The 12,232-nt window shown below is 39.7% G+C and overlaps 1 protein-coding gene across 1 annotated transcript; it reads right to left on the bottom strand.

Moving 5' to 3' along the window:
* Nucleotides 1-571: 571 nt before the first annotated feature.
* On the bottom strand, nucleotides 572-6,071 carry tmpob (thymopoietin b). The gene is made up of 6 exons (XM_062421421.1): nucleotides 5,450-6,071; nucleotides 4,650-4,764; nucleotides 3,977-4,132; nucleotides 3,659-3,768; nucleotides 2,955-3,055; nucleotides 572-2,521 (listed from the first exon to the last, which is right to left on the bottom strand). Exons 1-6 carry the CDS (start codon nucleotides 5,681-5,683, stop codon nucleotides 2,140-2,142), a joined length of 1,098 nt encoding a protein of 365 aa, XP_062277405.1. The 5' UTR covers nucleotides 5,684-6,071; the 3' UTR covers nucleotides 572-2,139.
* Nucleotides 6,072-12,232: the final 6,161 nt, after the last annotated feature.

Here is a 12,232-nt window from a genome sequence, read left to right as displayed (position 1 = left end):
ATCTAATTAATTTATATTTAATATGTTTAAGTAGACTTTCTCTACATGTTTGGAGGGGGCGGCGCCCCAGCGCCCCGCATTAACCAGCCGCCACTATATAAATGCAGAAAAACAGACTCACTTATACTTGTTCTTGGCCACAAACACTTCTGCATGTCCTACTAAAAGGTACTTTTTATGACTCACAACTTGTGACTCACAAGTAACCCTCCACTCAAAAATGTGTTATTTCTTCAGTTAGATTTGGTTCTCTTTGCTGTGCAGTTGTTTTTTGCTACATTCATCTGAACAGAGGATGTTTGTGCTCACCTTACCTACGAGCACAATTTGTGACATCACAAGCCAATCTTGGTCAATAGTTGAAGCCTCCAATGCACATACATGAAGTAAGTTAAAACATGTCTGGAGGAGATCTTTCAAAACATGGTATGGATCACTTGGGAAAATGTTCAGTAGTAATGTGTGCATGTGCGCTGTGACAAAAACATGCAAACCAACTGCTGCGGTCCTTTAAAGACGGCCGGGCAGCGGTAACAGACGACAAAGAAAACATTTCTGGTAACAACCAGGTTTATTTTATGATACACTGCCTACATTATCATAAATAAACAGATTAAGAATCCTTACCCACATAACCCTTATTGTTTCTGTCCATAGTGGGAGAGCTGCCTGATGATGAATCACTTATGTTAAGTCAATAAGATTCAGAATTAGATACAGTATCACATATTGCTTTCAAATGTTACCTTTAAATTTGCTATAAAAAGTTAAACACATCACTTTAGAAAAATATCAAAATTGAAACAAAGAAATTTTCCCACCCCCAACATCACCACCAGTGAAAGCTTTTGTCGCTCCCAGTGGGTCAACGACCCCCTTTCACAGTAACCATCAGTCTTAAATGTGGTAATTTGCACAGGCAGAAGTAGTCAAGTTCTGAGGAGAGTAGCTCAAATGGATTAACTGTCCCATAAGGATTTTCTTTCTCCATGTGTCTTCTTTGCAGATCAGTCAATGTGGTGGGCTATGTGGGCGCACTGCAAAAGCCAGTCCTGCACAGAGGACTGAAGGATCAGAAATCTAATAAAAACATAAAACAAACAAACAAAAAAGAAGCACAATAGAGCACTAAAATCCAAAAGAATGTAAACTCAAATGGACACACCTGCAGAGCTGGAAAAATCAATAATCTATGATCATACCTGCAATTTCAGTTTCCTCAAGGAGTACTTGTCAAATAAATGGTAGATCAATACTAAAAACAAGCCATTTCATTTTAAATTTTTCTCTGTCTGTAAATAAACAAGATGTCGATACAAGATGGCAAAAGCACAGTAAAAATGTCATCAATCCATAGACAGTAAAAATCATGATTACAATACAGAGCACGAGTGACCAGAATCATCAATTTTTAGCCATAATAATCAAGCAGCAATCAGCCACTAAATTAAAAGTTTTGTCTCTTTTGAACCTGAACGTGAATGTGGGCTGATTTTTCTTCATGCAGTGATGTGACCTGATTACACCACGTGTCTCCTCCCAGCACAGACCACATTAAAAAACGTTGGAGCTGATTCGACCTGAGCACCATAGAAATTACAAATCACTCTACCTAACCTCTATAGCTACGGAGCAAATTGTGAAACTGATACAAGAAAAACATTGTAGACATTCTGGTATTAATAGTAGTGCTGCTTTGTGCTTTAAAATGGGAGGGCACTAATTACTAACAGTGTCCGGGCACTTCACCATCAGAAAAACACCTCGCACACGGTGTTAGAAACTACAGTATGACCTTCAACAAACTACAACCATGCATGGACAAATTGGCCTCTCCGTTCTGCACTGGTTTCTACATAGAAGGGTTAAATACACACAAAGACACAAACAGGTCACAGATTAAAATTGACATTAAAATAAGTCTCTTCTGACTGCCACAAAACAGTGTTATCCAGAAGCTACTGTTGGAGAATACTGCCCCTTGTGGCAGGAGGAACGCTGAAACCTGGAGAGGAGAAAAGTTTATCGTTCTCAATTAAATCTGTGTCCTTTGTCCAAAAAGAAGTTTACTGCTTGAGTTGTGGTGTGCTGTGGCGGCAGGGAGGTGGCGTTGGCATGGCGAAGGACTGCTGATCGTCTTTACTTGCCGGCGCCTTTTGGAGCACTGCTGCTTATGCCCAGGTAGGTCGCTGCGTTGTCTACAACGCCCTGAAGAGGGATGACGACGCTGTCTAGGAGGCCTTTAAGGGTGTCAATCTGCTCTGCGTCCAGGTTCTGGTACGCGTAGTAGAGCGAGCCGCACACCACGACGAGAAGCAGGAGCTTGAGCAACAGAGACATGAAGCCTCGTTGGGCTGGCGGTTTGCTCAGAGGGACTGCGCTGCCGCCTCTGGACAAAGACTCGGAGAAGGTGCGGCTCTCGGTGTGGATGCTGTGCTGCGAGGGGGACTCATTCAGCCAGTATTCGCTCTGTTTCACAGGTCGACCAGCCGCCCCTCGGATTGGACGTCTGCAGGTCGCACTGATCAGAGAAACAACATCTAACTTTTAGGCCAAATTCACAAAAACAAAGCTTTCGACAGTATTTTATGATCTTCCTCAGCTGATGAAGTTTGCTCAGTTGACGTGGTGATAGTCACACCCGGCACCAAAGTCCAGCCCAGGCACTTCACACAGTGGGGGGTTGCTCGATGTTTGGTCCTTGGCCTTAAATGTAACTAAACTAACTAAACTGAGAAAACTCCATCAGCGTAAACTGTGAGGAATGTGAATTGTGGCTGAAAGCTTGTAAATGTCCCTTCAGTCTAGATAAAAAAAATGTTTTAATAAATATTGATCTAATGAGTCCAAAGTCAAGAACTTGGATGTATAACTTCAAGCCAACATTTTGATTGTGAGTACGAACATCAACACAATGATTAATATTGGCTCACAAAATCACAGTGAGTCATTACCTGATGCCCGTCGGTGTGCTTATTTCATTGGCAAGAATATCTTCAACAACGCTCTCACTGGCCTTCTTCGGGGTCTCTTCAACAACGGTTTCCTCCACCACCTGTCGGTTTATTATTATTTTTTGTGATTAACATTTTTTTATTATTTCAACAATAACAATAAAACAATAACCCCACCCCCAACAAACAAACCCCTCCCCAGTCATCACCATCCACACTGATCCCTTTCTGGTTATCAACATCTACCATTGTGCTCCTTCATGTACAGCAATTACAGCTACGCTAACTGCATCAATGTAGACAAAACATAAAATAACTATTAAAAAACAGACACAGAAAATGACTCCAGACAAGGTCAGTACAACAGCTAAATAAAGTAAATACTACATAAGGAGATAATTGGTTAACAAAAACAAAAAAGCAATAATAGCAAAATAAAATACAAAAAAAAAAAAAAAGGGTAAGAAGAAGCACTGTCTTGTATTTATCCACAATGACTGAAAACTTGCATCTCTCCACTATATGACCCTTTTCAGCAGCCCTTTTAAAATGTTTAAGTAGTTGCCCCACTTTGCTTCATATAGATCCAGTCTACCCAGTTGTTTATATGACATCACCTGTCGGTTTATTTAAAAATAGAGGTTCATACAAACTAACTATACACTTCTATCGTTGGGGTAAGAATTGCCAGAAGTACGCCTCACCTTGGTTTGTCGTCTGCTGCTGGTCCGTGTAGTGACCGGAATTTTTCCTCTGCTGCGCACGGGCTTCTCTACCACAGGAACTGGCTCTGGTTCAGGTGCAGCGATCTCCTCTGAAGCAAAGAAAAAAAGAAGAAGAAGAAAACACAGGCAGCAGCAGTGAGACATGGTGATATCATTTGAGAAGCACGTTTGCCCATGTATCTGCAAAGTTATGCTCAATATAACATGACGAGTTTAATAACGTACTGAAGCCATGTTATTTGTCTATGTGGGTACAATTACATTTCAAAGCATCATTAATCTTTGGTCGGAGCTCACCATCCTCCTTGTCACTGTACTGATCAGAGTTTGTGTTGCCGTTCTGGTTGCTGTCTGCTTTGGGGAGAGTTGAGACATCTGTAGGAGCCTCAGGTTCAGCGGCAGGCTGGTCCAAAAGCTTCTGCAGCTTCTTCTCATACACTTTTCGAGTAGAGGCTAAAATGGAGGACGTGAAGGAAGAAGAGAAAAGGGTAAATGACACATAAAACAAAGCACTTTCACTTCAGCAGGATTCATACATTTTAGCTGAATGTATGATGTTTGATAGATTACTCTGATATATCTGTTGATGCTTCACTGAATATTTGCAAATATGCTTGTTTTCTTTTTAAATGTAAAAGGGTTCACAACTATTAAAACAATATTTAAGGCATTATTTAAAAATGTATATTTTTCTTGTACATATGCATGTTTTTTATAATACATACATAAAACAATAACACCCCCCCCCCCCCAAAAAAAATGTAATATGATTATTTAAAAAAAACAACAACCAAGAATTGTTTTTTAACTTTGCTTTTGTATGGTTTCTCTGATTTAATGCCAATACATTATATATCTCTTATCTAACTAATTGTTTATGGTTTTGAATAATTTCAAACTTAACTTCCATATTGAAAAGCTACATGATATTTTTTTCATGGATGTCTTAAGAGGGCCTCCAGGAACTTACCCACAATGGGTCCTGAGTCCACACCATGCTTTGCCAGCTGTTGTTTTAAATCTTCATCAGTGAGATCTGTCACCTCCACTACTGTGCGAGGCTTGTCTGTCTTTTTGGTAGCTTTCTGCAAAGAGAGAGAGTGAGAAATTTCATGAGATGAGATAAAATGAATGATTCACAATTTACACACTTGTTCATTCATTACAAAACAAGAAAAACAAGTAATTACACACATCAGTTACTGGACGGTTTCACAATATTTCACGTTTGATTCAAAAGAATAATCACGGATATTGTTTTATAAGGCCATATACACCCCGCCATTTTTATCCTGGCCATAAAAATATTGATTTATAACACATTTACAATGTAAGAGAGGTGGGTCAAAATCTACAAGCCTCCCACACGGCAAAGTGTTTTTAGAATTTCATCTGAAGCTTCAGCCGTCCCAAATTTTCTAGATATCTTTCAACATTACAGTCAAACAGGGAAACACTGTCTGAGAAAACACAATTCGATGCTAAAAAGACTAAAAAAATGAGGCAGAGATTGACTTGATATGACTAACTCAGACTGCTGAAGCCTCCACATATAAGCTTCAAATCAACTTTTAGATGCATTTTTGTGGGTTTCTCCCACACAATCTTAAACAGAGCACATCTGAATGATATTCAACCTTCAGTAGGAACAAGAGGAATGATTACAACTCCTCTTTCAGTGCTCATTTTGGCGCCTGGCTGTTGCTTTAAGACAGATTTGAGAGCAAAAAGAAATCCAAATAATAAAAAAAAAAAAAAAACCCAACTTACTCTTCCAGATCTGCTTTTGTTGGAAACGACGGGAGCAGGTAACTCTTCATCGCTGGAGAAGGTGTCTGTAGGCGGACTGTTCTTGTTGTTGAGCACGGTTAAGTTTTTCAGATACAGCTGCACATAAACTTCTTTTTTATGCTCTCCGCTCGGAAGCTGCACATTGTTGGCCGTCAGCTCATTCTTCAGCTTATCTTTCGTGAGCACCGACGGATCTTCGAGAAATTCAGCCATTGCTTAACTAAACTTTTTCTTCTTCTTCTTTTTAAAAAAAACAATACTCTTGAATTTTTACTTCTACCGCTTCCAGCTAACGGAAACCAGCTCGGTACAAACAACAACACCGCCGGGAAACGTGACCAATTCGCGCTGTTGTCAAGACGGAGTAAAGGCGCCTAACCCTGCTGCTAAATAAGCTAGCAGGACTGAAGTGGTTTTACCTGAATAAAAGCGCGGTTTTGACTTTTAGCCTCACCGCAAAAATATCCACACGTAGCTCTAATTTTTCGACAACAGATACGAGCATGTGCTGCAACCGTAACTGGTGTAAAAATATAAATTAAGTGACTGTAAATTGACTGAATTAGCTTAGCTTCAACCCGGGTCCACTTGCTTCTGTCTGTCCGCGGTCTCAACAGGGCCACCGAAACAAGCCGTGCCTTGATTGGCCGGAGCGCCTCAGTAAGCCGCGTTCTGATTGGCCGGCTCTGAATGGCACCCTTGCCAACAAAGAAACCGCAGGCTGTGTGTTTTAGATAATGACTTTATTTCAATCTCGACGATTTTTAAACGCATTTATTTCAATTTGCACGCCTTTGCTGAGCGTATTGTTTCATTAAGAAGACAAATGCGGGTTTAAATGGTTAATTCGAATCGTATTAAGTGATCAGAGAACAATGTTAATGGCGATTTACTGGCTGTTCACCAGCGGTTTTTTTACACTGCAGTTTCAGCCTCTTTGACGTGTTTAATGCATGAATTAAATCTGATGGTTAACAGTCAGCAATAAACGGTGTCACTGAGGGTTTTCACATTACATAATATGGCAGAGAGAAGATTACATGAAGTCTGCCTTTGTGACAGAAGAGGGCAGCATGAGCCATATTATTCAAAAAGATTCAAAACAAGATTGGGATTATTTGAGGTTTTATTTTCAAGCAAACTTTAATTCAACGTTATAAAACACAGAAGTATCAAAAGTGCGTTACATGAAGAGGAATGTGGGGAAGAGGGGGATAAATGACACATAAATTAAAACATGACAAGTTTTTCAAGCTGTCTTAAAACAACAGTCAGGTGCCCATATGAACAGTGAAAGAGGTGTCACTGGCTGTAATCATTCCTTCTGTTCATACTTGCTATTAAAAGATCCCCTTCAAATGTGCTTTCAATATAAGTGATGAGGTGATGAGTGAATCCACAGTCAATTTGTGCAAAAATGCATTTAAAAGGGGATTTGAAGCTTATATGAGGCTTTGGTAGTCTGAGTTAGTCATACCCTATCAAGTGGATATCTGCCACATTTGCAGTCTTTTTTAGCAGTATTTCCCTGTTGAGCTGTGGTGCAATGTAAAATGAAAAAAAGAGTCTTTGTCACTAAAAAGATGTTGAAATATGTCTTCTTGATTTGACTCATTTGGATGACAGAAGCTTCATATTAGCTTCAGATAAACTTTTAAATACATTTTTGCACAGAAGGAGGACTGTGGATAATGTCTCCCATCACTTACATTGTAATAAGTGCATTATGAAGGGATCTTATTATGGTCAGTATGAACAGGAGGTATGATTACAGAAAGAAAAACATTTCAATGTTCATCTGGGCACTTGATTGTTTTGAGAGAGACGTTTTAATGAATTGTGAATTCATCCTTTTAATGTTATAAAACACACATTTTAAAGACTGTTTCCAATGTCTTTTTTTTCATTACAAATGATAATATCAGTTTAACAATTAGAGCAAAAAGTTGCATTTTTGAAAAATGTACATGGATTTCAGAGTATCTTATATGTGGGTATTTAGTGCATCCCCTTTTGCTTTGAACAGCTTTTAGTTGAGCTGTTATGGACTCAACAAATTTGAGCAAAAACTGATAATGAAGTTGCCTTTCTATCTCTCAGGGAGCTAAACTTGATGTATTGATCTTCTGAAGGCCACTCTTGGTCTGTCTGATCGTGCTTTGCATATAATTGATCCAGTTTCTGCAAAACGTTTTAGAGCTCCATGCATTGCAGCATTAGAAAACTTTAGTCTAACCATGATTTGACGCTGAGGAAGTTTACAATAACAGTACAAATGATCAATGCCACACATTTGCTTCAATTTGATTGCTGACTGGAAAATTCTGCTTCACTTTACATCATAACTTCTGTTTTTAAGTATTTCTGAATCCTCAAGCTTTCTGATTATTTCCAGGTTTACAAAAAAATATTAGTAGTTTCTTTTAAATGTGGTCTCAGACTTTTGGACCCTGTTGTATGTCCACTGTTACAACACATGATCTAATGGGAGTCTAAATGAACAAACAGGAAAGCATGAGAGAAGAAAAGGACTAAAGCTGACCCCCACACACACACACACACACACACACACACACACACACACACACACACACACACACACACACACACACACACACACACACACACACACACACACACACACACACACACACAAAGCTGGTTCAGCTTCTCCAATATGAGGGTTTGCTGCCTTTGAGTTTATTATAGTATTATTGCAAATTCAAATACCTTTGAGTTTTGGAGTGTTGGGCAAACAAGACATATGAAGATGTCAGCTTGAGCTGTGGCAAACTGTGATGGATATTTTTCAGTAACAATTCCGAGGTCTGGAACCAAGTTATATTTTCGGCATTTCCAACATTTTATGTACTAAACAATTAATTGAAAAAAACCCCAACAGATGAATCAATAATGCAGCCCTACACACTCATACTACACTCTTGTGCACAGACATGGCAATGTCTCACCACTGCCTACCTGTCTTGGGTCTTTGGGCATGCTGGTCTGTAACTCTGTGGTGAGGGCCTCCCCCTCTTGCTGCCGGGACAGTGGTTTGAGGTGGCAGTGTGGCTCCCCACCTGTCCTTCAGACCCGCCCCATGGGGGCTTTCTGGGATGCTGCTGCAAAAACCAAGCAATTGATCCCCACCTCAGCTCCAAACCACACTAAACACGGCACTTGAAATAAAGTTCAGCTTTTCCATCGTGGATTTGCCAATGTAGTGTAAGCGTAAAAAATGTTGAGCCCTTGAGAAACACCTCTTAAGCTTTCTTTGTATGTAATTTATACAGAAAATAAGGCGTGGGCCAAGAATCATAGAGAGTGCCTCTTTAAGCATAACAGTCATGGCCTCTGAAAAATGATCAAAGCCCACTCTTTAATCGTCAACATTCATAAGTTCGTTTAAAATGGAATTGCTCCACCTGATGTCTACCAGTCAGTATAATCGACAACATCTCTTGACAGATGATTGCAAAACAAGATGCAAGAACAAATGAAACGTCTGGGAGGAGCAAGACAGAAAGCAATTAGGGAAAGTCATGTGTGCAGTTGCATCAAAAAAGCTGTATTGATAATGTAATTTTTTAAGAGAAAAGAGGGAATGTCTCAAAAGAATACAATCTCACACAACCATGTGCTAAAAGTGGATTTCTGATCACTTAAAAAATGTTGAACACACACTCTTTGGTTCCGTTTATCTTGGATTTTAAGCATTTCTAAATCCCAATTGAGCCAACCACAGGAGTAGCTTAGGAAAAGTCAACCTTTACCACCCAGCGAACGTCTGATCCAATTCCACTGACACAACAAAAGACATACTTGCGAAATTAATCAAAAGTATGAAAATTTCCGCATATGATCACAGCCCTGTCACCTCATTGGCACTGTTGCTTGGTCCAGGTTTATATAAAAAACCCCCCCCCCAAAAAGTTAGATATTAATTTGATTTATTTTTGTAAATTACATTCTGTCACACAAAAATGCACATTGAAGAATTTTATCAGTACCCTTTAAATGCAATACAATGCAACGGTTGAAAAAAAAAGGAGAAAATTAGGTACACTTTCCTGCACTAATCTATCACAACAATCTCTAATCCTCCAAGGATGTTATAGCTCACTGCCAAACAAATTAAGATCAAATCCTGTGCAGTTTCCTGTGCAAAAAAGGAGGGTAGGATGCGGGCAGTGGGAGCCGTGTATTTCACAGGAGTTGAGATTTGTGTGTCCTGGCCTAGGAACAGCCATCTAGTAGTGCTCACACAGTATATTTTCATCTGTTGACAATCCAAACTCTACTTAAAGGACACACACTTAGTTGTAGACATTTCTGTCAGAAGGAAAAATGAGACTCCCTCTCTGGCCCTTGTTGATGCCCATTTGGCCTCCTGCCTGTTTGTATCATAAGTACTCCTCCATATATTTGCAATACTATTATGATTTGGGCCTTTCCCGTTTTATTTGGCCATTGAATACAGAGACACACTTGCTCATGTCCTCACTGAACTTAAAGCAAACATAACTGTGTGTGAACTTTCATGTAGTGAATGAAGAATTTCTATTAAGGCTCTGCTGAGGCACCCATGGGACGCCATGTTGGATCATTTGGGGGGAAAACTTAATGTTGGTCATCCATCTCCCCAACATGTAATGCATTGACATGAAAGGATCAACACAAATGTGATCTGTTGGAGTAACTGAAAGTGCCTCTTCTGCGGCGGCCGTTATTCACCACCGCAGATGCCCTGCAAAGGAGCTTCACCGCTGTAGATCTTTTATCCACTTCACAGTTTAGAAGATCACGGACCATTGTTTGGTAACACTTCACTTTAAGTCCACCTATTTAGCATTTATAAGCAGTATATAAACAGTTTATAAATGGTTTATAACACAGAAAAGTAGTTGTTAGCAGAAGTGTTTATTAATGCATACGTCCTCCTGCTATGTAGATAATAAATGGAAATAAACAAAGTTTTGATAATATAAAATATGTCCTCACAGAAGAAGTTATGATTGTTGACAAATACTGTACATTAGTTTTAGTTTTCCCATATCCTAGTGTGTTATAAACCGTTTATTAAATACGTATATACAGCATATGAATGGGAAACTATGTTACCTACTTATTTACTTTGTGCCTGAGAGTTAGATCACATTTGTCTGTTAAAGCCAGCAGCATGTTAACATTAGCTTAGCATAAAGACTGGAAATGGCAAAACAACTCCAGGGGTACCAAAATCCACCCACCAGCAGATCTCTAATTAACATGTTAAACCTTAAACTTGCTGTTTCAAGGGGTGTTATGTGCTAGAATTTTTTCTTGGCTGTGAGTGACTGACAGTCAACCAGCAGAGACTACAGAAATTTACAGTGAAAAAAACTTTCTTGTTATAATAACATACTTTTCCTTGTTCTTACTACATTATTCTGTTTTAACAATACATTTTCTTGTAACAACAACATAACACTTTATCTTGTTACATCCCAAAACCTTCTCGTTACTTCACAAAATCAGCAAATCTCATTAAAACAAACACTTCTCATTATAACATGATAAGTTGGTGGGTTGTTTTATCAAGACACTATCCATACAGTATGTTTTAAAAAAAGAAAAAGATCTCTGAAGAGACGATTTGATATTAATGAGATACGTTCATTACGCTTTGTACTTAAGTACAGTACTCAAGTTACTTTACTTTGATTACTGTGCGCCAAACACAATCACCATCCCTACCCAAACAGAAATGTATCCAACGTCCCCGAGCACAGACCTGGCTCCACCGTGACAGGGCCTTCAGGAACTCACCATAACTCTATACTTCAATAATTACGGGAACTTCTTTGAGCCCACACAACCAGCAAAGTGACATTTGTCTTAGTCTACAGACAATGATGCTATTAAAACAGTCATCTTATTTGTGAAATTTCAGACGGCATATTCGACTTTATTCATGGTTCATCACCAGGTAGGACTCTTTTTACATGCCTCTCACAGCTGAAGTGAATGGTCGGTGGCTCGCGACGGACAGAGAGGGCAACCTCACACAGGTGACTGCCAGACTCTTGAGTTAACAGGAAAGAAATATTTCCGTGCTTAACTTGGCTGAAGTTCTCAACAGACCTGCCTCTGCTTAGTCTTTCTGTCCGCATGGCTGAACACTGGTACTGGACCAGTATGGGAAGAGCCAAAGACTTCTCAAAAGCCTCCTGTGATGTGTCGGTTGTGACACCGCCATGCCCCTTAACTGTTTCCTCTCTTTCCCGGATGCCTGGGCTCTGAGCTCACAGGCCCTTCACTCAAGCGAGTCACCATTTGGGAGCGTCAGCATTAACTGTACCTAATGAATGAGAAATAGACAATCAACAGAGACTCAGCAGCACTCATGGGTGCAAGTGCCAGATCAGGGAACATGCCAACAGCTCAGTGCATTCAGCATTTTATTGCAATCGTTGGCAGCACTCAAGCTCAATTTTCAGTTAGGTACCAAAAAAGAAAAAGGAGTGGATTTTATCAAAGTTGACAACAAGAGACCTCTTGGGGGACCTTTGTGTGAGGTGCCTCGGTAGACTGACATGACTGTGTTTGTAATTTCCTTACTGGTCGATTTGGGGTCTTTCTAGTGTCAAGTTATTTCAAGTAATAGCTCTCAGCTCTATGCCTACTGCAGCCAGGACGCATTCCTAAAAACCTGGTACTTCAGCTGATATGATCTTATTTTTGCACTCCTGAAAATTGAAACTTTTTGGCCTTGTGCTGCCT

The sequence above is a fragment of the Scomber scombrus genome, chromosome 6 (genome assembly GCF_963691925.1).
Source record: "Scomber scombrus chromosome 6, fScoSco1.1, whole genome shotgun sequence".
Classification (NCBI taxonomy): Eukaryota; Metazoa; Chordata; class Actinopteri; order Scombriformes; family Scombridae; genus Scomber; species Scomber scombrus.
Note: the sequence above shows the minus strand (reverse complement) of the source record. Positions and strands in the feature narration are given on the sequence as shown.